The sequence below is a fragment of the Mus musculus genome, chromosome 2 (assembly GCF_000001635.26).
Source record: "Mus musculus strain C57BL/6J chromosome 2, GRCm38.p6 C57BL/6J".
Lineage (NCBI taxonomy): Eukaryota > Metazoa > Chordata > Mammalia > Rodentia > Muridae > Mus > Mus musculus.
Window position 1 is genome coordinate 83,781,308 of NC_000068.7, and position 27,360 is coordinate 83,808,667.

The following is a 27,360-nucleotide window of genomic DNA, read 5'->3' on the forward strand; positions in this document are numbered from 1 at the left end:
TATCCTTTGCTGGCTTTTGCAGGCATCTGTGCTCACTCCCACCCATACTCCACTCCAAATGCACAAAATTTAAATAATAAAAACAAATCTTTAAAGAGTATAAAATAAGCATGTGTATGCTGTACTGTAAATATTCTCGTCATTAAGAAGTCATGTCTGCCTTAAGTATGATCTGTAGGAATTCTGCCTGCCTTGCAGGATCTGTTCTCCTATACATATGCCTGTCAGCACAGATGGGCTTATGACACACACATTCCTCCCCGTGTTCACTCTAATTAGCTGGATGACCTATAACTAGTAACAGTTGTGCTTTAGTGTGCTGAACTCAGGTAGGCTGATCGATTGTCTCACTTGCCTGGAATTGAACATTTGCCAAGGTGCAGGACTGAATTAGGTCAGTTGTGGGTAAAATGAGACAGTCAGGCATCTTATGTTTACATCTAGACTAGTACAATTATCGTTGCTATTACCAATAGTAATGGGCATTGAATTGCATCTGTATTGAATGAGAATTTAATCAATTTATTTTTAAATAACCTTTCTCTCCTTTTCCTCCTCCTCCTCTTCCCTCCCTCCCTCCCTCCCTCCCTCCCTCCCTCCCTCCCCCTCTTTCTCTCTCATTTAAAACTAGAGCCAGACCCGTTGTCACTGTAAATGCTGGCCTTGAAGTGTACCCTAGCATTTTAAATCAAGACAATAAGATCTGCCCGTTGCCTGGGACAGCTCTCAAGGTTTCCTGGTAAGGATCTTTGTTTAGTAGTTGTGATGATTAATAGTTCAGTCATTGTACAAACAACACAAACTTAGCTGGCATAGCTGAAAGAAGAAACCCAGGCAGTTTCTATGAATGCAATCTATATCCATGTTACAGATAAGGTTATAGAAGGTACACTTTCAAGGAAGCTGTCTAGAAGGTTCCAGAAATAGTTTATAACTTAGTATGAGAAAGATTTTTAATGTATTGTATTTGGTCAAAAGTATATTCAAGAAGAAGAAAAAGGTAAGCAGACTTCAAAACATTTTAATTTTAATTATAAATAGGCCCTTCTGAAAATTTAAGTTTATAACAGGATGTGTTTTTTCTCAGAATAAACACATGCGAATAATATTACAAAAATTATTTTTCCCTATTTTGTCTTTTGCTTGTTATGCGCGCGCACACATACACACACGAGTCTATTTTTCATAAATCTAGTGTGTTAGTTCTCTGTATCATAATTTTTTTTATCTTAAATATGAAATTTCCCTGAGTTTTGCTATATTTTCATTTAGCTGTACTATAATTATCTTTTATTTAAATTAATTCGTGTTATTTTAAAAACTTAAACATTTTCATGTATGTCCAAATAAATATAAAACTCAACTAATAAGGAGTCTTGACTCAAGTATAAGGAGAGCAGCTTATCTTGAGGAACTCTGTTCATGGTCCTTTGCAGAAGGTCAGATAGAACTTACAGGTGTGATGTGTAGATTGGAAAACTTTATATGAAATGAGTCTGAGAAGGGCATTTTCCTGGCTCTCTTGAATGATTGCTACAAACATTGAAAGTTTGCAGTCCTCATTCTCCATTGGATTACGCTAAGCAGTATGTAACACTTGCTATGTGCTTGGTTGGCAACCAGGCTGTTTAGGGTTTAGCTGACATTTTGACTGTTCTTGTCTGCTCTCACCTTTTCTGTGAGTGCTGGGTAAGTACTGCTAATGTAGTCACCATTAGAGAGCTTCTAGTGGGATACCTAGAGCAGTGCATGCGGACACAACCCGGTTTGACAGAGGAGCCCGGGCTCTTCTAATAGTGATCATGGTACAGAGTGACAAATATATTTTGCATCCTATTTCAGTGAGTAAGAGGCCATGTCTCAATTAGACAGAGAATGATAGGGGAGGACACCCAAAGTGGACAGCTGACTTCCATGTATGTGCACATAAGTGAGTACATATGTACGTATACTGCATATGTACATACATGTACATACAAACACATACTTAATACATAGATAAATACTAGAAGAGTATTAAAACATAAAGAAAGATGAAATTTTTTTTATAATGCAGACTCTACTATCTGTTTTCTGCATTTGTCAATCCAATAAATCATGGAGAGAAATATAGAATAAAAATTGTGTCTCTTCTGGAGATGGGCAGACTTTATTCTTGTCATTCCTTAAAAATGCAATACAGCAGATATTCACATAGTATTTGTGTTGTATAAAATGTTATAACTATGCTGTGGGTGTTGCAACTATTCTGTGGGTGGGTGACTTAAAGTTGGAGGATGTCGGCTGTCTGCAGACACAACACCGTGTTATGTCAGAGCTCTCGTGATACGCTGATTTGTTGTTGGAGAGTAAACGGCTGGTTGCTAGAACCATCTCCCACCACCCCGATAGGAAGGGGCATATACATTAGAAATGTGAGATTTGTGTGGTATTCAGTTTCAGTACTATACCTAAAGTAGATTACAGAATTTACATTTGAAAACATTTTTTCTTACAGTTTTAATGTCAGATTCTGCTTAAAGGCAGATGGCAAGGGAACCCTTCCTCGGAAGCTCCGTGAGTATCTTCTTGTGCTGGGTCAGCAGCTTCAGGGCACACGATGCAGTTATTCAAGGAGCTGTTATCCCTCTAACCTGAATGTTTGTGCTTGAAGACATTTAAGATTAAGTAATTATATACAAGTATTTTCTTTGGCAGCTCATAGGTCAGCTCAGAGGCAGTATTTTGTTGTTGCTGGACACTGAGCATAAGAATGGTAAATAGGAGCCAGCATTGAGGATGTTGAGTGGTTAATGATAGGAGGTAAATGGGGCCCAGGGGAGGTGTCATTGTTTATGAATCTGTGCTCTACTGAGAGCTGGGGAAGGCCTTTCCTTGCCTTGGAAAGGGTGTAACCTTTGTGTTGCTGCGTTTAGTCTGTGGCACCGACACCATTCCTTCTCTGCTGAAATGATTGATGTGGTCTGAGAGCAAGGCTTGCCAGTTGAATGGCTGGTGACTTCTGCTAGTGAGTAGGAGCAGGCTGGAGAAGAAGCTAAAGGAGCTGCTCTCAGTGGGAATGTGCACAGGATGGCAAGCAGGACCTCACTGCAAGATCAGATTTACGTGGAGACCACAGGAGATGAGAGAGCAGAGGGATGCCTCGGACTGTTTAAGTCTGTGGTGGAGTGAGCTCACTTTGTCTGGGGAGCTGCATGGATGTACCCATGGAGACCAGAGAGGGGATACACCCGCATTCGCATTCGAGATTAAACACTTAAAGAAGTAGACAAAGAGACTTGAGGTTTTAAAATTTTGCACAAATTCCTTTTAAGCAGCTTCTTAAAGAGATAAATACTAGGAGGCAGTAATTGTAACAATTGCCTGCATATTCATTTATACGATTTGTTACCCATTAGATTCTCTTTGGCCATATGCTGAAGGAGGGACGTATTCAGTTGTCACATTAAAGGGCAGCTTCATTGGAAACACCGTTGCAAGTGATATAAACTGTTTGTAATACTCAATGTAATGGTTTGGATGCACGTTAATCAATACTTAGCATATCGTGTGTGTGTGTGTGTGTGTGTGTGTGTGTGTGTTGTATGCCTATATATACTGTAAGGGGGATGGAACCCAGGGTCTCAGGCATTCTACCAGCAGCCTGCTCCCCTCACCCAGTGGGAAAAACCTTAATTTACTTCTGTTTCAGTCCAGGACATCCTTGCTTAGCTTAAATGAAAAGCCTTTTTCCCCTTAGCTTAAATTAAAAGCAGATCCGCACCCCCACCCCAATAACTTGGTTTCACTACTGTCATTGTAACTGCATATGACATTTTGGGGGGGACGACAAGTGAATTATTTAGTTATTAGTTTCTGGAGTTAATGTGTTGCTGTCTCACCACAATGCTTAGGCATTTAAATAAATATAGAAGAAAGTTGCTTTTCAGAAATGAATATCTCTGCCTGCAGGAAAAGTCTAGATTGCTAGGACAGCCATGTGCCGGCCAGGAATGTGTTGGTTATAAATGCTGTGGTTTGTATAGACTTCCAGGTGGAGCTTCTACTGGATAAACTCAAGCAGAAGGGAGCCATCCGACGAGCACTGTTTCTCCATAACAGGTCCCCGGTCCACTCCAAGACCATGACTGTTTTCAGGGGGGGACAGATGCAGTGTGAGGAACTGGTCGCCTATCTTCGGGTAAGACACTTTCTGCACCATTAACTTTTCCTTGTAGTTACTCTCCCTCTCCGCTTCATGTATGTGATTTTTCCTACCTGTGAATTGGTGTTTAGTTAAAATGAAAAGCCCCCACTCAGAGAAATACACCTGAGAAAACTGGCTTTTCCAGTCAGTGTCAAAGCCAATATCGAAGGTAGAGTTTATTCCTGTCAGATGGATGTTTAAAGAGGCTAGAGTGTTACTGAATGAGTCCTGAAAAAGCTTATTTCTGGAAATATTGCTGGACTCTCAAGTCTGCAAAACTTTCTAGTTTCCAAAAAGTAAGCAATCCACTACAGATTCCCGGTGGCTAAGTTTAAAATCTGAGTTGTAAACTTCTGTGTGAGTCTAGTTTGAGGCGAGAGACGGAGCCTGACGCAGGGATGGGTTTGAGTGTAGACATCAGCCAGAGATTGAGACTTAACGGAAGCCTTTTGCAGTCTGAGGCTTGTTTGATCCTTGTGGAGCATGAAGGGTTCCTGGCACAGAGATGCATCTGGACTCTGGCGTGGTGGAGTACAGGGCCCTTGCATAGTCCAACTTGGCAATCACGTGATGTTCAGTCAAAGCAGGAATTATTTGTTGTATGTGTTTGTTTTACTTGCATGCATGTTTGTATGTATGTATGTATGTATGTATGTGTATCATGTATGTGCCTGGTCTATCTATCTATCTATCTATCTATCTTTCTTTCGTCGTCTGTCTATCTCTGTCTATCCATCCATCTCTTTAAAGGCATATTCCAGATATTAAGGCTGTCTATTATGCTTCCTTTTAGAACTATGTGTATCGCTGTTTTGCCTGCACGTGAGACTATGTACCATATTCATGCCTGGTGCCCTGTGGTGGTCAGAAGATATTAGGTCCCCTGGAAACAGAGTTAGAGATGACTGTGAGCTGTCATGTGGGTGCTGGGAATTGAACTCAGGTCCCCTGGAGGAGCAGCCAGTGCTCTTAACCGCTGAGCCCTCTCTCCAGACCCTAGGCTTTCTTAAAGCTTTTGTTGCCCCAGTTCCACCAAGCCTTAACCATGTAGACTTGTGGAGGATACCTAAGCTCCAAACCACTTTAGGAATCAGTAATAGAAAAGTAAGTTGAAAAATTGATTGGAAAAAGACAGGGAATGTGATTTTTAGGTAAAAGCAATTATAAGGGAAAATTACTTAAATTGTCAATGGACTATCATAGGAGTAGAATATATAGGGAAAAGGTATGTCTACTTTAAATGCTATTTAATTTACACGGATTGTCTGACAAATTTAAAAAAACGAAAAAGCATTTACATAAAATTTGTAATAAAAAGGGATATAAGAATAGATAAAATTTCGACTTAAATTATAAAGTTTCTTAACTAATCAATATATAGGAAAACTTGGATTTAAAAAAAACATAATTCTTAGACATATGTAACAAACCTGCCATAAGGAGATACAAAAACCCAATAGCTATAGGATCACTCATATAGGATTATATATAGACACTTCTAAAATGGAAAGGTATTTGGAATCAGTTTTGTTTGTTTTTGGAGGCAGTGTTACCTGTTGTCTAGGTTGGCCTTGAACCATGCTTTGTAGCTGAAAATGACCTTGGATTCATAATCCTCCTGCCTCCACATCCTAAGTCCCCTTTAAAACAAAACAAAACAAAAACAACAAAACTTTACAGATAGGAACATAAGGCCTAGATGATTTTTATGCAATATTATAATTTAGGAATGAGCCATTTCTGATACTTTATTAATCTCTGTTCTTCAAATGAAAAGTAAAACTGAAAATTTTCTAATGTTCTATGAAGCTTGACATATGTCAAGTTACCAAATCAATAAGTTTGCCAAGGTGAATTCATTCTAGGCTGGACTAACATTGAGAATTTAGAAGGAGGACTTTCTGCATGAATAAAGAAGGGGGAAAGAAGCAAGACCATTTTGTGTAGCTGCGGAAAAGGAAAGCCTGTGATCTGATGAACCACTGAGGATTTATTTTAGAGGCAGTCATGACTGTGAACAGATCCGAGGTTAAATTTAATTCAGGTCTGTTTGTTAACTAGTCCAGGGGTGATGCGTGGCAGCTCCTTCCTTGCTGATGATCCTTTAGTTGTTATGCAGGTTTTGGAAAATAAATAAGAACTGGTGAATTTTGTGACTATTTAAGTAGAATCATCACTGCAACAAAATCTTGTAATAACAAAAACAAACTGGGAAACCACAAGTAATCTTTGACAGAAGAATGGATAAGCTGCTATAACATATTACCTAGCAGTGATGTATGTCCTAGCTGTATATATGGAACAGCATAGATGAGGCTTAAACTGTTAAATGGGAAGAAAATCAGAGGTTATATATGAGCTCATTCCCAGTTATCCAAAGGAGAAACAAAAAACAAGTGAGGGACGCACTGTTCGGTGACACAATCTCTATAAAAAGTGGCGCCGGCAAGATGTAAATACCGGCCACCAGGAAAGAGTGACCACAAGAGATTTCTAGACAAGTTTGAAAACAGTGGTGTCAGCAGAGCAGGCAGGGATGGGCGAACTGAAATTCAGCAGCCCTTACACTGTGAAGGAAAGCAAAGGTTGAAAGGTTGGGCAGCTTAAAGCCACATTAATATTGGTCTGATTACTGTGTTGGGTATCTGCCTGAGTGTTCCTTTTACCGTGTTGGCATAAAATCACAGTCTCACTTTAAGGAAGGCAAGAGAAGAATTTATTCAAGGAATGTGAGTGACTCTGGCTGGAGGCCTCGTCCTCTGAAGCACAGACTCTGGGCTGTGTTGTGTATGTTTTTACGGACACAGGACAAAGGGAGGCTGGTGCGCTATTGAGTAGGTGAGCTACAAAAGACAGCGGAATCTCTGCTGTAAGGTTCACATGTCATCCTTAACATCTTCTTCAGAATTCAGATCTTTATCCCATTCCTTGGTTGCTGGAGGGGAGAGAGCCACCAGGTTTTCTGATGGATTCCAATAGTTTTAGCTAGCAATGGCAAAATAAGTCAGATGCAGAGATTTATAGCTAAGAGTTATTAGAAAGGACTCATATTGTTCTATAACAACTCTGGCTCATTATCTGAAGTATTACACCTCTGCATAATTGGCAGAGCTCAGCTCTTAGCAGACTGTTAAGTACGTGTGGTTTTTTCAGAGAACTTGGGTTCACAGCTAATGCACTTCATAGCTTCTTGGTTGTGTTTTGAGTCAAGCGTTACATTATAAAACTAACCCTGATGCACAGTTCTTACTGAACAGCCATGTGAGTTTTACGTTATGCTTGCCACAGTTAACACAGTTTTTCAGATGTTGTAACCGAACATTCTGTGATGAATTCAGCTGCTTTTGTGGTTCCCCACCATTGTGGATTTCTCCAAACTGTTTAGGTTGATGTCACCTTTAACCTGAAGCTCTTTTGTTTCAGGATGAATCTGAATTTAGAGACAAGCTCACTCCCATCACCATTTTCATGGAGTATCGGTTGGACCAGAGAACGGCTGCTGATGCCACAGGCTTGCAGCCCATCCTGAACCAGTTCACTCCGGCCAACGTCAGTCGGCAGGTAATGCATGCCAAAGTTATTTCTTATATCATCCTTTGATCTTTTGATAAGGCTTGTGTTCTTAAGGGATTGTTTTTACAGTGTTGGTAGATAATTAAGAAATCAGAGGGGGAATAATCAGAATATTTATGTCTGAGATCTTTAAACCTATTCATTAGTTACATGCATTGAAAGACTGGGCTACATTTTGTATACAGATAATAGTAAAATTATTTAACGGAAATAACAAAAGGCCTGTTTATTTACATGCAGTTTTTAGTACTTACATCTTGGGTGTACATTTTGTGGTATGTGTGTGTATAAATATAAACATATTTATACATATATATGCATGTATGTATATATATATACATATATATGTGTGTATGTATATGTAATGCATATGCAGTTTTATGTATATGTCTTATATAAGTAATTGCTAAGTCCAGCCTGGCTTGGTCTTGGAAACCTGACTGGGGGCGATGGAGGACTGAAGGACAAACAAACACACATGTACTGAAAAGCTGGGGTCAGATGGGTTATGTGCACTCCGATGGAGGAGTACCAACCATCACACAGCATCTGGGGGCCTCAGTGTGTTTGCTATGTACAACCCAGGGGGAAGGGTTAGCTAGTCTTGTAGGCAGTCTCTGTGGGTGAGGACTCTCAGCAGGTAAACCTCTGGGAGGAGAAGGTGCGATTGCTAGGCTTTGCACACACTGCCAACATTTGCACTGAGACGAGAGGAAAGCATTGCTAGTTCTAGCCTGCACTGTATGGGGAAGGCTTTGCCATTCCCGTGGGTCTGGTGCATTGCTCCTTCATGCTGCTTTGCCCGAATCAAACAGTAAGTTTTCACCCAGTACTACTTCTGCTCGTGACACATACACTCAGAGCTCCTGCACACCACGAGTAATGCTTTTCATAAGGCAACACAAAATTACAAACAGTTTGGTAATTTTGTAAAACCCTTTGCACAATATCTCTCTTTAAATATTTTTTCTATATCTTCCTTGAATGTTATTACGTGTCCTTAGGGCTCGGTCTCTCAGAGTTCATTAGCATAATCTAGGTTGTCCCTTCTTCTTTGACTTCCTTTCTAAGACCTTTTGAGCAGTGTTTATTTCTGGGGGGTACAATTTGAGAATTGTAATATGACAACATAGAAAGCAAATTGAAATATTTTAAAAGTTTATATGTAGTTTATGTATTTTAACAAACATTTTGTTTTGTATCTGCCATTTTTTACTATCCACTAGCAAAGGACTTGTGAACATAGTTAGTTCTGTGTTCCGAGTTGTTACTGGGGTGGATGGATGTTGTACCATTGGTTAATTTTATATCTGAGCTTCTTAGTATGTGTGCTTTAATGTGGTCCTTTCTTTACAAATAACTTTTTACCTGTGTCTTATAGTATGTATTTTGATGACTATTTTTTCTCTATAGTTTTAGAATTATTTTAGAAATCTTTATCATTATTGTTACTATTTTTTTTTGAGATAAGCTCTCACTAAAATAGCAACAAATAAGCCAAGAATGACCTTGCCTTTATTTCCCCTTTTCCCTTCATGCTTTGTTCCTTCTATGTGTTCTACCAACATCTCTCTTTGTGCATTGCTTCTCTTTTGAGGGTTTTTCTACGTGCTCTTCATGGCACATCCCCTTGGCCAGAGTCAGAAAAAGCAAGTTTAGATTTTTTTGATGTTTTCTTCTGGTTTAATTAATTAATTAATGATTTTGGTTGTTTGCTTTTTTGTTTGTTTGTTTTTTGTTTTTTTGTTTTGTTTTGTCTTTTGTCTTTTTTTAAAGTTTCTTTCCCAATATTTTGTACATGCTAAACTTATTTTGACCCTTTCCTCCCTAGTTAATATTTGCAGCCAGTTTCTGTGATAGTAGCAGAGGTCAATGTCTTAACGAGGAGCCCTGATTATTTTGTCACTGCTTGTGTAGGTTAGCCAGGAGCACATTTAAAAGGATCCCTCATTTCTTGTACTAGATAGACTTTATTCCAAAATGCTAACAGCTGATTTGAGAAATACAAAATTCTAAGTAATTATATTTTGCTCAATTTTTTCCCTTTATTCTTGATTACCTATACTGACATGCTTAAAGATGAGTTTCTAGTATCCATGTCGAAAATAATAAAATGTTTTTCTTTAAGGCTCATATTCTACTTGACTGTGGTGAAGACAATGTCTGTAAACCTAAATTGGAAGTTTCTGTAAATAGGTAAGTTGTACCCTAAACTGAAAATAGAAAAATATAAGAAATTTAAATGGAAAAACACACTTTTCTATTCAAGATGCTAATGTTTATAAGGAGAATTATTTACAGTAAAGGAGAATTAACAATTTTTTTCACAATAAAGCAATTAATATGATGGTTAAAAAAATACCCACTGTGTTTTTGCTTAGCGGCCTGGCTTGGCAGGTTTATGACCATCAGCCGTGGTTGTACCACGAGTCCTACTAATTGCCTTGATACACTTCACTGTGGACAAGCTCTGAACTGAGGAATGTCCTCACCACTTGATAAGACTGTTGTGAGAATTATGACAAAAGAATAATTCGTCTTTTTAGCAAAGCCAGCAAGGAATTAGAAGTACATGCACAGATGTAATGTGACATTGGTGGCATGTGTACAGAGCCATGCTCTGTGAGGGCTACCAGCGTTCAGTCGCACAATGTGGGGCACTGGACTTGCATCCAGTGTGCTATTTTCTGTTTTCTGTTGAGCTGTGGAGAAGCCGTGCGTGACCTATCCCGAGACAGTGAAGGCTGTCGGCCATGTGACTTACCTCTGGATCGGCTCCCTCCCCATGGCGTCTCTTTTCACTGTTGGATTTGAATTAACTTGCAGTGATCAAAAGAAGATCTATATTGGGGACGACAACCCTCTGACACTGACTGTGAAGGCGCAGAATCAAGGGGAAGGCGCCTATGAAGCTGAGCTCATCGTTTCTATCCCACCGCAGGCTGACTTCATCGGGGTTGTCCGGAACAACGAAGTAAGCTAGCAAGCTGTCTCTTTTGAAAATCACAGCGCACTCCCGGCTCTTATTAACATTAATGAGGCAGGCCGTATTTAGTGAAGCCCAAGCTTAGCCATTCGATCTAAGACTAAATTGCTAAACAATAGTTTAATAATTCCTTTCAGGCCTCATGCTTTGCATAATATGTTATTGTAGAATTATTAGCTTTGCCAGCCATGCATCTGAAAAGAACGAGGTCAGCTAGATCTAGCCTGCCCATCACATTGCTAGCTAGATGCACTGTGACCAGAATCTAGTCCTCTAGGGGTCTGCCCAACATTTTTACATTTACATGCAGCAGTGGTCCACAGCCCCGACTTCTTTCTCTATTTACTCAATAGATTTTTTGGCTTCATAAAAAGAGGAATTTGAATACCTACAGAATATTGGGTAGGAACTTTGTAGTTTCTGCTTTTTTGGCTACTATTAATTTCTTTTTTCATCCCAACCCCACTTCTCTCTCGCTTTCTTTCTTGTCTATCAAAGGCCTTAGCAAGACTGTCCTGTGCATTTAAGACAGAAAACCAAACTCGGCAGGTGGTGTGCGACCTTGGAAACCCGATGAAGGCTGGAACTCAAGTAAGGCATTTGAATTTGATGGATTTTCCCCCTGTAAATAGAATACAATGGGTTTTTTCCCCCATCGAGGTTTGTTTATAGTAACTTCAAACTAAGTTGGGTTTTTCATTGTTACTACTGGTTGGTTTTGTGTGCCAGGACCTTGCACATGCTTGGAAAATGCCCTACCGCTGAGGTCTATGCTGTCCTGTTTTGTTTGCTTGTGCTTTTAAGATAGGATCCTCCTCTGTAAGCTCAGCATAGCCACAAACTCAAGTTCTTCCCACCTTTGCCCACTAAATGCTACATTGCAAGGCTGCTGTGTACCACCACGGCAGCTCTAGATTATACCTTTATTTTATTTTATATACTTTTTTATTTAAATTTTTTATTTATTCACTTATTTTGTGTGTGTGTGTGTGTGTGTGTGTGTGTGTGTGTGTATGTGTGTATTATGCCTACATATGCATGCATGTAGTTGACCACATGCTATGGGGAGGTCAGAGGACAACTTTTGGAAGTTGATTCTCTCCTCCCACCGTATAAGACCTGGGAACTGAGCTCAGGTCATTGGATCAGGTAATAAGTGCCTTTACCCACTGAGCCACTCCACTTGCCCTCAAAGTAGTACCATTAAATTAGTTTTGATTTAGAGTTTAATTATTAGTAGAGCTCTGTTTTTTTTTTTTTTTAAACTAGGATACTAAAATTATAGGTGGATCTGTATGCACAGCAATGCCGGTTATGTGCACATCTGTTGCCATGGTCTAAGCATCGCATGCTTACGCGTTCCTCGGCAGGCAGCCATCATCCTGGATAGACGTGTCCTAGAGAGGAGCTCTGTGCTTTCCCATCCTCTCTGGTTTCTAGCTTATGACTCTTGAAGTTCCTGGTTTTTTTGTTTGTTTGTTTGTTTGTTTGTTTTTTCCTTTCTTCTTCTTTCTTTCTTTGTTTATTTTGGTTTTTTTTCAAGGCAGCGTTTTTCTGTCCTGGAACTCGCTTGTAGACCAGGCTGGTCTCCAACTCACAGATCTGCTGGGACTAAAGGTGTGTGCCACCATGTCTGGTGGTTCCTGGCTTTTCTAAATAGCCTACTCCAGACTTTGTAATGTGAGTCCAGCCCACTCAGAGGTGTCTTTTTTACGTACAATTACGTGAACCCCAAGAAGCTTGCTATCTTATATGTGTAGTTCAGTTGTTTTCTTTAAAGCCAGTCAGGTTCCTGCCTTGGACCTTAGGTTGTCCCGAGGGAAGGGGACTGAGAGTGGTGTGAGAGGGAGATTCTGCTTCCTGTCTTGCTTCCTAACTCAAGTCAGTTGTCAGATTCCTATGTCAAGTCTTATACTCAATTGTGCATTGCTTTCACTGGAACAACAATAAGTTTTAGAAAGACAGTTAATATCATTGTAGGGAGGTGTGATTAAAATTAATAGTTGTTAAATAGCCTCCATTATGACTTCAGTGGAAAATCAGTTGTAATTATTTTTGTTCAGTTTTACAATAAACTCATGAGAGTGTATTTTAGAACCCACTTTTTTATTTGGATGTCATATTTGATGTTTCTAACTTAAAGAATATACTGACCGCCATTGTTACCGCTTCCCTTCTCAGCTGCTCGCTGGTCTTCGTTTCAGCGTGCACCAGCAGTCAGAGATGGATACTTCTGTGAAGTTTGACTTGAAAATCCAGAGGTATGAAAACACTCCATTAGGATAAAATAACTATTTTATTTTATAAATATATTACATACCCCCTTTAAAGATGGAATAATGTAGATTAAGCCTTCAGTACTGCATTATAGGATTTTTCACAAATTTATTTGTTTTAATTTTTAAATGTACAATGGTATTTTGCCTGCATGTATATTTGCATGAAGGTGTCGGATCCTCTGGAACAGGAGCTATAGACAGTTGGGAGTTACCACGTGTAAATGCCATGTGGGTGCTGGAAATGGAACCCGCTCCTCTAGAAGACCAGCCAGTGCTGTTAACTCCTGAGCCACCTCTCCATGCCTGCATTATAGAATTATTAAATCAATATTTTAGTTATACAAATGATTTTGATGTCAATTTGACATTATAAAACAAAGCTAAACATTAGGAAATACAGCTTTTCTCCATCTTTGAATTAATGGTAATTAAGATAATTGGTTGATCGGTAGGGCTTCAGTTTCTATTTTGCTTTGAATTGTTTAGTTTTAGTTCCCCTGAGTTCTCGTTTTCATAGCTTTGATGATAAATGTGCCCAATCCAGCCCTGAACATGTTTCTATCTTTCTTGTTTTCTTCACTTTTCAGCTCTAATTCTTTTGACAATGTAAGTCCAGTTGTGTCTTACAAGGTTGACCTCGCCGTTTTGGCTGCTGTGGAGATAAGAGGGTAAGTGTGCATTTCAAGCTGAGTATCTCGTTGTTGTTGTTGTGCTTGCTTCTGAAATGTGGCTGCGGGACTTTCTGCAGGCAGCCACCCTGCCACCCCAGCTTAGTGCTGCTTTACCAAGGCAGTGGACGATGTAGAGATAAGGCCCTGACTGTTCTTCGAGTCCCAAGTATCTTTCTGGTGGTCTTTCGAAAAGGCATGGTAGCAGCAATCTTAAAGAAGTTGATTGAACCTTCACAACACTTGCTTACTAGTTCATCTGTTGCATGCTGATTTAGCAACGGTGGCTTTTATGCATATGGTCATCTGTAAGCTTTTCCTTTATGCCTTTTTAAAATTAGCTCTGATTTTATTTAGCTGAATATAGGATATTTAGGAAAATGAACTGATTACACTGTTTGATATTCATGGTAGTTTTTTTTTGTTTGTCATTGTTTAGAGTTTCAAGTCCAGATCATATCTTTCTTCCAATTCCAAATTGGGAGTACAAGGAAAACCCTGAGACTGAAGAAGACGTTGGGCCTATTGTTCAGCACATATATGAGGTTTGCAGTCATTGGACCTAATAGAAAGCTAGTGAAGGGGTCAATGGGGAAAGCAACTAAACCTTTTAAAACCAATTCTATTTCATCTTTATTTGCAATTTGCATAGTGTAAACATGTACCAGAAGTACTATTTGTAAGTTCATTTTTATAGACAAATACCTATATTTGTTTAATGAACATAAAATCAACTCTTGAGTAAAAGAGATAGCTCTGTGTGTGCCCCATGAAATTTTGAAGTTCTGACTAAAAAACTGGAAATGCCTGTAATTATGCAAAGTTTTATTGCTTCTACGAAGGTTATTAAGTCAGCATTCAGTAACTCTTTAACAGCTTTCTATACACTTTCATCCTCGTAGATCTTCCTGTTGAGAGATAAGCATCTGTTTGGCCTGTGTGTACAGTGGTCATGCTTGAAGTCTATCAGTAGCAACTGCTGCTCTTCAGATCCCGTTTTGGATAGGATTTCTAGTGCTAACATTGTAGAAGAATTGTAGAACTAATTATGGTCCAAGGTGCTTACGTTTTTCTTTTCCTTATTAGCTGAGAAACAATGGTCCAAGTTCATTCAGCAAGGCAATTCTAAATCTCCAGTGGCCTTACAAATACAACAACAACACTCTGTTGTACATTCTTCATTACGACATTGACGGGCCAATGAACTGCACGGCAGATACAGAGATCAACCCTTTGAGAATCAAGGTACTGTGCTTTAAGTAGCTCTTTATTATCATAACTTTTATTTCTTCCTAAACATATAAATGAAACTTAAAATAAAACAACTATTTTGATGTGTGAACTCTGCAAGAAGTTTTTGAGTTCACAACCAATACACTAATAATTAGCCCATTTATGCAATAGGTAAGAAATCTGTGAAATTCTTGAGGACCTTATGTTTATGAGTGGTCAATAAACCTCAGGAGATATTCCTGACCATGGCCCATTGCAATATCAGTTTGTCAAATGTATAACACTCTATTTAAAGCTATTCTATTGTTGAAATTTCTGTTTTTAGAGTAAGATGTACTATTTTACTTGTGACTTGATTTACAGAGTCTAGGGAAGTGCCATTTTATAGGACTTTATATACTTTTGGTGATAGTGATCTTTGTTCTAGAGTATATATTTATCTAAAAATATTACATCAGTCTGGGCAGTGATGACAGATGCCTTTAATCCCAGCATTCAGAAGGCAGCTGCAGGTGGATCTCTGAATTTGAAGCCAGCCTGGTCTACAAGTTACAGGACAGCCAAGGCTACACATGAAACCCTGTCTCAAAAAAAACAACAAAACAAAACAAAACAAAACAAACAAAACAAATTACATCATATACAGTCTAAGGAAATTTCAGAAAACAAATAAAGTAAGCCAGACTTGACGGCACATGCCTGAAGTCCCATAACAAGTTTGATGTTATCCGGGATTACATTTTGTGTTTAAGGCCAGTCTGGGCTGTATAGTAATACTCTGTTTCCAAAACCCCAAACAAATCAGACTCAAGCCTCCTAACTGACACTCATTGTAGACGTGCTGAAGAACTTCAGGCTCTTTCAGCAGATATCAGTTTCCCTCCAGGGATGCCGGGAGAAGCAGTGGTTAGGAAAAGGCAACATTTGTAAGGGCAATTAATGACGTTGATCTTTTTCTTTCCTGTTCACTAAGTAGTAAGTTGTAAATTTTCTGTCATACCACATTTTCATAGATTGCATGCTAATCATATCTAAGTATTAGTGTCCAAATGTCAGTGTAAGATTTTTTTTTTCTGTTATCGTTTAACCACCAGTGTAATCCATGTCTGTCTTTACAGACACCCGAAAAGAATGACACAGCGGCGGCGGGACAGGGAGAAAGGAATCATCTCATCACCAAGCGGGATCTCACCCTCAGAGAGGGAGATGTTCACACTTTGGTAAGCGCCATCTCCAGTGCACAGAGAATCAGCATCTAAAAATACACGGGTACAGGCCACTCGACAACCAACACCTCAGCAGGATCACTTAAAAAAATCTGTGGTCCTCTTGATCTTCTTCCTAGTTACGTTAAAGACAGTTCTCAACTGATCCATTTTATACACTGTTTAATAAAAGCATTTTGTATTCTGCCTGCCTCGACTGCTCTTCCAGCTGGGCACTTTTGATCTCATCTTCCTCTTTGGCACTTCAGTGGCATTTTGCACGAGAAACCTGGAGACACAGTGATGAAAACTGTACAAAGGGAATAATTAGTTCAGTGTTTTAACTTTAATTATGTCAGGTTATTCAGGGACTGTACTGTTTGATAGAAATGCATTGTTATTTTTTAAAAACCCTTTTTTATTTAATTATGCTATAATTTTTCTTTGTGGCACATACATCCTGTCTGGTATGTCTGTAAAGGCCAGAGGACAACTTGTAGAAGTGATTTCTTTGCTTCTAACACAGCTTGACAGGGAGAACCTTTACCTTCGAAGTCATCTTCCCTGTGAAGCCATCTTCTCTGCCCACACCCACTGTTTTTATATAACTGAGTCCTGTGGTCAAAGGCTCATTATTCAAATACTGAATTTTCTTCCCATCACTACATCAGGGCATTATTCTCTCCCCGTTCTCCATCTGCTGCCCTACTCTCCTCGGTCTCAGTTTTTAGATTTGTGACCTCTACACGAACCTTCAGGCTCCTTAATTGCTGATTAGAATTTCTTTCGAACCATGCATCAGCTTTTTCTGATTTGACCTGGAGGAGAGCCAGGGTTTTTTCGTAGTTCTTTTCAGGTCTGTCACAGCCGGTCTGGGCAATAGTTCAAAGACTGATGTGGTCCCAGGGTGATGGACCCTGGTTTCAATATCCAACCCCTGAAAAGGAGTTCATTGATCAAAAGCAAGTCCTGACAACTGATGATCCATTCATCTGTCTACGAACAGCGTGGTCCTCTAGTGGGAAAAAATGAATAAATCCTCTGTATTTTTACTCTGATGAAAAAAAAAAAAGAATTTCTCTTAAATGTCTATCAGAAAATAACAAATCTAGAAATACATCCTGGAGTTTTCCCAGCATTTGTCTTTCCACACTGATCTACAGGGAGTGACTACAAACCCCATTCTCTAAGTCCTTGCTCTGTGTCTCTCAGCTCCTACATCCTGCATTTCAGTAAATTTCAGCCCCGTCTACTTTGTAAAGCACCTCCCCATCCTAACCCATGTGCACCAACTCCGTTCCTTCACAGGGTGACCCACACCACTTTCCATTGGCCTCTGATTTTATGCTCTTATCTCCCCTAATGTCTATTTACTACAGAACCTATAGGGGTTCTTTGATGTGTGGGTCACTGACAGGTCACTACTGGAGTTTCTGAGTTGACGCAGAAAAATCATAGGAAAGATAGCTCAGTGGTTAAGAGCACCAGCTGCTCTTGTAGAGGACCCGAGTTTGGTTCCCAGGACCCACACAGGCAACTCACAACTGTAACCACAGCTCCAGAGGGACTAACTTTTTCCGGTTTCAGAGGACATTTATATCCATGTTCACACCTTCCTAGACAGTACACATAACTAAAAAGTAAATATTCATGAAAATTAGGCACTGTTCTATGGGAACATATAATAGCATGTCATTAGGAGTCATTTTATTGGTATATTCTTTGAACAGAATAATAGTACTAGGTTTTCCCCTTGTCCCTGACCTAGCTTATCTAATCCCAGGCTCTTAGCCACATTTTTATCGTCAGATGTGGGTTCCATCTTATGGAATCCTAATTTAAAAACAGCTGTTGGTTACTCACATAACATTTGTGCCTCCATTGCACCAGTCTGTCTTGTTGACAGGTCACTGTAGTCGGTCGCAGGGTTTGTAGCTGGGTGATATGGATGATGACATTTCTCCACCAGTAGCATGCAGGGTACCTTTTCCAGTCCCATGAAGGTTAAGTCAGTCAGTAGCGGTGGAACTTCTAGTTAGGCACCAACTCGACTTTCCCATGTTAGATGACGTAAATAAGTGTTGTCCTATCAATAGGGCTTTGCCATTAGGTTGTGGAGAACAACCAAGAGCCTGGCTAATACCCTGTTATAAAGAGAGCAGCAACAAGCATGGATGAGGAAGGATCTCTGTAGTGTGATGTAGCGCCCTTTGGGTGTGTGCCCAAGAGTGGTACAGCTGGATCTTGTAGTAGACCAATTCCTAGTTTCCTTGTGTCTAGTTAACTTCTTCAGACTGAAGGTTTTCTCCTAGTCCATTCTGTAGAGACAGGGTCTCTCCCTGAACCTGGACTTCACTGATTGGCTAGACTAGCTGGCTAGCCAGCCTCAGGGAGTGTCCTGTTTCTTCCTCCCTAGCAGTAGGATTTCTGGCGGGTGTTTCTAGGCTTTGCTTTTATTCTGTGGGTGCTGAGAATCAGAACTCAGCTCCTTACACTTGCCTAGCAGGTACGTTACTGACTGATCCATCCTCTACTTCTTGCAGAATTCTATTCTATTGATTTATATGTGCAGTCTTGATGATAACAAATCGTTTTTATTACTATAGCTCTGCAGCAAGTTTTGAAATCCTTCTCTCTCCCTCCCTCCCTCCCTCCCTCCCTCCCTCCTTCCTTCCTTCCTTCTTTCTTCCTTTCTTCCTCCCTTCTTTCCTTCTTCCCACCTTTCCTTTCCTCTTTGTTCTTTCTCGTTTCAAACATAGACCATTCTCACTGTAGCTCAAGTAGACACTTCTACAGATCCTCCCACCTCAGCTTCCGGAGTACTGAGATTGCAAGCTTGTATCAATGCATTTGGCTTATTTTCTTCGAGTCTAAGCTTGTTTTTGATGTTTGGCATTTTTAGCAATTCTTTATGTACTTTAGGTTAAGTATATACACTTCTTAGGGCTACTTACATCCCACTAGTAGTTTGTGGGTGTAACCCTGATTGGAGAACTCTTGTGTCCCAGAACACGGGCTACCCAGTTAGGTTCTCTTCGACTCCTTTCAACAATATTTCAGTTCCTTTCAAGTTTTCATAAAAAAGCTTTTAGTTTTCAAGATATTAGCTTTGCACTTGATTTTCTTCTTGTTGTTCTTTTAACCATTGTTGCTATTGTACAGCCAACAAGTCATATTTCTATGTTGAATTTGTAGGAACTGTGCTCTGTTGTTGGTCTGTTCTTGTTTATTAGGTCTTTATTACTTTTAGTGTAGCTTGCTTGGATTTTGTTGTTGTTTTAGTTTGGTTTTTAAAACATAAGGTCTTTTCATCTACTGAGAGATGTTTTATCTGTTTATTACGTTGCTACTGGACCACACTGGCTAGACCGTGCAGCAGACTAGAAGCAGCGTGTCCAGACCCCTTGCCTTGTTTGTGGTCTTCTCTTAAGTGTAGATTTAGTTGTGCTTCTGTCAAGGATGCCCTTTATCAAGTGGAGGGAGCTCACTTCTCTTCCTGTTCCTCAGCTGCTGATGCCATTAACTGGACAGCGAGCTCTGTGGTGCATGCGAGTGACGTAGTGCAATGTGACTGGCACATGAAAGGTGGTGGATATTGTTTCTCTTAGCTGCCGACGTTCAAGTTCCTGATGAAAACACTAATTATGGCAGGTGTCATCAGCGTGTGATTTTCTTTCTACAGGTCTCACACAGAATAATAATTAAAGATTCACTGCTTTCTTTGCTTTTCTACAGAATTACTGTGATCCGATGTCTTAAAACGACTATATTCAGGGTTTGCCTAGAGAACGTTTAGTTGCTGTCATAAAACCGAACTCTTCAATATTAGGCTTTAAGTTGCTAGAATAAATTACACTATGGAACAATGCTTTTGCCAGGTGTGGTGCATATACCTTTAATCCCAGTGCTGGGCAGGCACGGGTAGGCAGATGTGAGATCAAGGCCTCTACTTAATCTGTGTAGTAAGTTCTAGGAAAGCCAAGGCTGTGTTCCAAGACCCTGTCTCAAAACATACAAAGAAAGAAACAAAATAAAACAAAAGAGGCCTGCTCTTTTCTGAAGGGAACCATAAAGGAGTGGATCTTGGGGCCAGGGAAGATGGTGGGGAGGGCTGGGGGGAGCAGAGGGAGGGGAAGCAGTGGTCAGGTGTAATATATGAGAATTAAAAAGAAAAGCCCAGAGCTAGCTGTTGTCCTGTTTGTTAAGCTTTATGCCTAGAAGACAGAGAATCTATAGAGTTTCTCTTTGGCCTTCACGTAAGGATGCTTAATGTTCAACTGTTACAAATGCCAGTGTGATCTCACTGTGTAAGGAAATGGTCTGTTCTGGCAGGGCTGTGGAATCGCCAAGTGCTTGCAGATCACCTGCCAGGTTGGTCGACTGGATAGAGGCAAGAGCGCAATCCTGTACGTGAAATCCCTGCTGTGGACCGAGACGTTCATGAACGTAAGCAGACAGACGTACCAGCAGGTGTATACATTTTTTCAAAGAGTTATAAGGCTTGCTATCTAAGAGACCATCGCTTGTTATTTCTGTGCAGAAGGAGAACCAGAACCATTCCTATTCGCTGAAGTCATCTGCTTCCTTTAATATCATAGAATTCCCTTACAAGAACCTGCCGATCGAGGATCTCTTCAACTCTACACTAGTAAGTCACCGGCTTCAGAGCACGGATACCTGCCGTGCAAACACCTTAGTGATTTTAGTGGAAGTTTAACTAGAACAAGTGAAAAGATAAGTTATTGGAGAGGATTATAGAATGGAAAGCATTCTCTTTCTTTTTTTAAATTACATTTGTTGTTGCTGAGGAGGGTCACGTATCACAGTGTGCAGGTCAGAGGACAGCTTTTCAGAACTGATTCTGGGACGTGAGGATTGGACCTTGGATATGAGGTGTGGTGACCAGGGCCTTTAGCTGACGAGTCATCCCACCGACCCAGGCTCTGGTCCCTTGGTGTTCTTGTACTTCATTGTCCTAGAATTAGTAGAGCTGGCCCTTTTTCTTTAGCACTTGGTGCTGTGTAACAGGGTTTTTTTTTTTAACTGTATACCAAATTTGTCAGGGGATATTTTGGGGTTACTTTCTCCCCACAGTTATAAGGTTGGAAACTAACTACTAACTACTAACTAACTACTGCTAAGTAAACATATTTTGAAGATATCTAAGTATTGAAAATAGGATCAGCTGCCATGATCTGTATTGGGAAATTTACTAGTCATTTCAATTTAAATCTGATGTCAACCTATTGTCAGAGTCTTGTGTGTGCGCTTTTGTGTGTGTGTGTACGCATGTGCTATGGATGCCTAACGTGCACTCACTAAATGATTGTATGAGAAAAAGAACGTGGTGTGACTACCACTAAATTTATTATTAAAAGAAAGTTGAGTACTCACTGACTAGGCCAGTGAGCTATTTAAGACTCAGTGTGTTTTCTGCAACAGGTCACCACTAACATCACCTGGGGCATTCAGCCGGCGCCCATGCCTGTGCCTGTGTGGGTGATCATCTTGGCAGTTCTCGCAGGGCTGCTGCTACTGGCTGTGTTGGTATTTGTAATGTACAGGGTAAGTAATGGGCGTTGAAGGGGGTAGGGGGATGGAATAAGAGAAGAAGGGACAGGATGAAGGGAGTAAAGAAAAGGAGAAAAGGACCCACAGTGTTGCTGCCTGGTGAGCAGGGCTTATTTCAGGATGGGACACTAAACAAAAACGCCATTTGAATTTTCGAGGTGATAATAGAGTCGGTCATACTTTCAGCGATCTGTTACTGAGCTAGAACTATGCTTTTTCTTTAACTGGCAGATGGGCTTTTTCAAACGTGTCCGACCACCTCAAGAAGAGCAAGAAAGAGAACAGCTTCAGCCTCATGAGAATGGCGAAGGAAACTCTGAAACCTAAGGTGCTTCTTAAGTGGCGCCACTTCTGTCCGCTCCAAGTTCACCACCGTGGTGGTGGATTTCAACATCTCTCGTGAACAGTGAAATCCCAGGACTGTATTGCTGAGAGCACCCAGCAGTCTCAGTTTATCCACAAAATTGAAATGGATATTTGTCGACTTCTCTTTATGAATAAGTTCAGATTACATTTACTTCGCCTACACTAACGTGTGTTCTTAGGGACTTAAGTGATGGAATTTCAAGTGATTATCTTTGTTCAGTGTACATAAGACAGACAGCACTGAGTCAGCACGTTACATAGCATAGTACCTCTTCAGTTACTGTTCCTAATTGACTGTGTGGGGTTTCTCTCTTCGACGTTACGTTAGGGCAATTAGGATTGTAAAGCAGTTCAAATTTAGACCATCAGTAAGTTTGCACAGGCACTTAGAACAGGTACACATTACACTACAGTTGACTTCATAAGCTACTGAAGACTTTGCAATTGCATGGACTTAGATTTTAATATCATTTACACAGTAGAACTTTTAAATAACACGATACCATCAAAATTCTTTCCTGGGACTATAGCTCACTTCGAAGCGTGTGCAACTCCCTGGGTTCAATCCTGCACACTGGGAGGAAAACCAGCAGTTTCCTGTATTAACAATGGTACAGTATTTTTATATGAAAGTTAGGTTTTTATTTATGTGTAGTCTGCATTGTGTCTTATTGTATTTTAACTTTTGTAATTTAAATTCTACATCAAATCCTTTAAGTCGTTTCCTGCAGAAAATTTTATAATTAAAAATACCCGTTAAGTAATAGTGTGGTCTCAGCTGCTGCTGCTGCTGCTGCTGCTGCTGACTGAAGCCCGTGGAGTTGGAAGGGGTTTTTGAAGTACATCTATTCCCTTTGTTTGGCTGCCTGCAATGTGGAAAAGCCCTGGAGACTCTCCATGGGTCTCTACTCTAACTGCTCATCAAAAAGACATTCTTTAATTGGACCAGAGCGTTTAATTATTAGTAATTTATTTTCCTCCTGTCCTCATATTTTCCTTCCACTTCCAAAACTGAGAATGGCTCAAGACCTTCTTCATAACCTATAGGAACCTGGATCTCGCGCCCTTACCCCACGAGAGATGCCTGGGACCCACATTCCAAAGGTGGCTCATGGGATGGTTTCTAGCAATAGCATGGTAGAACCTCAGGTTAAGCAAGGTGATCTATAAAACCTGCCTCCACTGTCAGAAAGAATGCTACAAAGGTGTTTTTGTAAGCAGTTCTTGTTCCTTAAACCTTCTAACTCTGTCTTACATTTTTTAATTTAAATTACCTTTCTGGGACTTTAATAGAGGCAGCAGAGGAAGCACGGGACCGTCTTAAGTGGTGGTGATTTATTCACAGTTCCTCAAGGCCCCGGGATAACTATCAATTATAGCTCTATTTTTGTGCAATTACATCATGTTATGCATTGGAAGTTGAGAATTTTAATAGCTTTTTAAAATGCTGTCCTCATTAAGCAATGAAAAATATTTCTCTTAAATAATTGAATATTTTTCTACATTTTAAAAGTAATTGAAGTTTGTCTCACCGTATCTTAGGCTAATTCCATGTGCATATGGATGAGCTAATTTGGAGAATATATTTTCATAACATGAAGCACATTTATGTGAGTTGTACGAATTAGAATATAGACAGGACCCTATATTTAGCTTTAATAAAATTTTAAATTAATGAGTTCTGGCTTGAAAGATCATAATCATATATGCAATAATTATTTTTTTAAACCAATACATTTAAATTCTTTTAAGAAACATTTTGGTCTTAGGGACAAGTGTCTCTAAGCTACTTAGGACTACCACACAGGTCACTAAGTTGGCCTATACAAACTTTTACCTTCTTTGTCTGTCAACATAATAGTTGTCATTCCTGAAAATCAATGAAATTCATTCTTTGTAAAAATCAATATTGATTTTTACAGTTATTCCTATTATGGCTTCTATGCCAAGGAATAACTTTCTGTTAGAGATTGAAAGATATTTGTAATTGGAAATTAACATGATGTAGTTTTCAACAATAGCATGGATTTTCTTTTAAAAAATATAAATTTGTATCTCTGTAAACTTAGGAACTGTAATTTGAGAGTTAACACTCTGAAAAAAATGTTGAGATACTCTTTATCCCATAACAGCATAGGCATGTAGTCAACAAAATAGCAAGAGATTATTTTAGATTCATATTTGTAATTTACCAATAATTAACATTTATTTCTAAGCATAAAATTTTCATAATATAGGTTAATTAAAGAAATTGATTGATCCAGAGGACATTTGACACATGTGAGGAATATTAACGTGGATACTGATTTCTTATAGAGATATTTATTTTAGAGTTGGTACTTTAAAACATCTGTGTGAGGGTTACTTTCCTCCCTTATGTTTAATTATCATCATAATTCTGATTGTGTTCTGAATGACTACGGAAGGTGAAACAGTCAAAATATTGTCTTAAATCTACCTGTATTACAATATTACTTATTAATAGTAAATCCTCATGAATACATTATTTATATAATGAGGAAAATCACTAAGAGCAGACAAGAGTTTGTTGCCGCCTTACGAGAACAGTGTGAGTTTCTGTAGTGAGTCTAACCCCGAGGAGGGAATTTAGTGGCAAAGTATATATTGGTAGAGCAACTGGTTCTTGTAGGGCAACAGAAGGCCAAGGTGGCATCCATCCCCATTTGAGAGAATTCTGGGGAGAGCCTCAAGGAGAAGGAAAGGAAGTTGTTCTAGAGTCTCTGTGTGTGGCCATTGCCTATCTCTGTGTCACCTTGTTCTTACTCGTGGCTAGCTTGTACATTTAATTTGATGAGTAAGGGGAGATGACCAAAATGTATTATGGGATCTAAAAAGACAAATACAATTGCTTGATGTCTAGTAATTTGTAAAGGTTTCTTTGGACTTGGTCCTTTTATTTGAACCATGAACCTGTGGCTATGCCATCTGCAGTATACACTGGCATTCATTATAATTTCTGATATGTCATGGACTTCCTGTGAGGTACTGAATCTTTGAATTTTGTTGTCATTGTTCTTAAGTGCAATATAACAATGTAACGAAACTTAAATATAAGTCACTATTTAGTAATCTTAATCCGAAATTTATTAGTATTTTTTTGTTAGCAGAAAAGAACAACTCTGCTGTAGTTGTAGATATATAGGTGAAATTTTTTGTTTTTTGCTTTTTCTTTGCTTTTTTTTTTTTGTTTGTTTGTTTTTTTTACCTCTAAACCATCCAATCTGCATTTTATTTTAGGTGGAAGATGAACTATTCCTTACCAGTTTTAAAACACTTTCAGTATATTAAGGTAACTTGGAAGCTGTGTGTATCAAATTCTTTTGCTCGCTAAGTAACCTGGAAGATAATTTTTTTTGGCTTCTCTCGTGATCACCCACATTGGGTGAGACATAAGATGAGTCTCTCCTGAAATCTGTCATTTGCTAACTTGTTTTGAGTTAGTAAAAGCAGGTACCATGTTCTGCTTTGTTTCCAGTGTGTAACTTGTGACTGTACAATAAACTTGAACGTGTGGTGCCAGCTTCCTGTGTGGATTCTATCCTCTCCTATGAGCTCATGTTTCCTAATTACGGGAACCAGCGATACTGCATCAAACAGTGACTTCAGGGTGGTGACACAGCTCCCTACAAGTGCAAAGATTTAAGGGTATAGTTATCTAAAGGAAGGGAACCAACAAACAAAAGGCAAAGGGAGCCTGGTGTTAAGACACATTCCTCGGAAGGAGATACATTCTTAGCGTTTCAGTGCCTTGAAATAATAGCAAGAATCAGTCGGTGAGATTATGTGAAATTGAAAGGCATCTGCACATCAAAGGAAACAGCAGAAAAAAGAGGCTAACTATGGAACAGGTGAAAGTCTCAGTCTGCTTTGCAGCCTGCAGACCACTAATATCTAGGTGCTGTAAAGAACTCAGAAAACTAAACTCCACAACGCTAAACCATCCAGTCATTTCAATGAGCAAATAAAAGACTCAGGCATTTCTGAAAAGATGAAACATAAATGGCCACTAAATACATGAAAAAAATGTTCAATTTTAGCTGCCAGGAAATGTAAATCAAAACTGCATTGAGGTTTGGTTTTAACCTAGTCCGAGGGGCAATTGTTTACGAAGCAAACAAGTGCTGGGTGGTCTGTGTGGAACAGGAACTCCTAGTGGGAGATGGAGAGAATGCAAACCAAGGTAGCTCCTGTGGAAATCAGTCTGGAGGGCCCATGATAATGAAAATAGAACTATAATGTGCCCCAGATCTAGCAGTCCTGGAAAGCTAAACACACCGAATACAGTTGATCATCCATGTTTATTGTGACACTATTCAATACTGTTCACAATAGCCAAGCTAGGGGAACGGTCTAGGAGTTCACTGATGGATGGATGGATAAGAGAAATATGTATTTATAGTAGGACTTTATAAAAAATGCTATTATTTGAAGGAAATGGATGAGATTATCAAATTTGAGTAAAATCAGAATCAGCATGTTTTCCCTCATCTGTTGACCATAGCACACATACGGAAAGTGACATGAATATTCAAGGGGGGAAAAAAGGCAAATAGCGGGAAGGGAGGGTGAGGAGAGGTTAGCATGGGGTGTATTCATAGTACTCGATACACTTGAGAAACATCATTGTGCAACCCATTGCTTTGTACACTGAAATTCACCAAGAAAATAGAAGTTCTTCGGGTAAATAAAAATTTGCTAGAAAGATAAGAATCTCCATTTATAAGCCAATGATCTTCAATTCTTATAGCACTGAACTTTACAATTTTTACTTCATCGGGCTGCTTTAAATAATATCCATTTCCCTGTAAATGTATGAGCCGATTCCAGTTAAGTCCATCTTTTCATCTTTTGTTTCTAAGCCATCTAAAATAGTATTATACAGGGTCCAATACTGTTTATTGTTATTTTCATCCTTACGTGTCTTATTCTTTTTAATTTTACTTAATTCTCTTTTTTATTAATTTCAATCTATGTCTGCACATATATATATATTATACCTAGTCTCTTTCTTCAGCATGTATTCAGAAAAATTTAATATTTAATTTGATCAGAAGTTTGTCTGTGCTTGGATTTCTTCTGTGTGGGTTTTTTGTTTTCTTTTGGTTTGGTTTTTTGTTTTTTGTTTTTCAAGACAGGGTTTCTCTGTGTAGCCCTGGCTGTCCTGGAACTCACTCTGTAGACCAGGCTGGCCTCGATCTCAGAAATCCGCCTGCCTCTGCCTCCTGAGTGCTGGGATTAAAGGCTTGCGCCACCACGCCCGGCTGTGTTTGTT

General features: G+C 39.4%; 1 protein-coding gene across 2 annotated transcripts in view; it reads left to right on the forward strand.

Annotated features, from left to right (window-relative positions):
- Itgav (integrin alpha V) overlaps positions 1-25,610 on the forward strand; it is an 84,615-nt gene extending 59,005 nt beyond the window's left edge. Inside the window, exons 15-30 of one of the 2 annotated variants that reach the window (XM_006498807.4) lie at positions 632-739; positions 2,498-2,556; positions 4,026-4,180; positions 7,610-7,747; positions 9,888-9,955; positions 10,586-10,733; positions 11,244-11,336; positions 12,927-13,006; positions 13,612-13,692; positions 14,132-14,237; positions 14,779-14,937; positions 16,044-16,145; positions 20,463-20,576; positions 20,671-20,778; positions 21,573-21,695; positions 21,933-25,601. In XM_006498807.4, the coding sequence (XP_006498870.1) occupies positions 632-739; positions 2,498-2,556; positions 4,026-4,180; positions 7,610-7,747; positions 9,888-9,955; positions 10,586-10,733; positions 11,244-11,336; positions 12,927-13,006; positions 13,612-13,692; positions 14,132-14,237; positions 14,779-14,937; positions 16,044-16,145; positions 20,463-20,576; positions 20,671-20,778; positions 21,573-21,695; positions 21,933-22,028 (1,738 nt within the window). In that variant the 3' untranslated portion in view covers positions 22,029-25,601. Of the gene's footprint in view, positions 1-631; positions 740-2,497; positions 2,557-4,025; positions 4,181-7,609; positions 7,748-9,887; positions 9,956-10,585; positions 10,734-11,243; positions 11,337-12,926; positions 13,007-13,611; positions 13,693-14,131; positions 14,238-14,778; positions 14,938-16,043; positions 16,146-20,462; positions 20,577-20,670; positions 20,779-21,572; positions 21,696-21,932 lie in introns of both variants that reach the window. The other variant, NM_008402.3, reaches the window with a different exon arrangement.
- Positions 25,611-27,360: the final 1,750 nt, after the last annotated feature.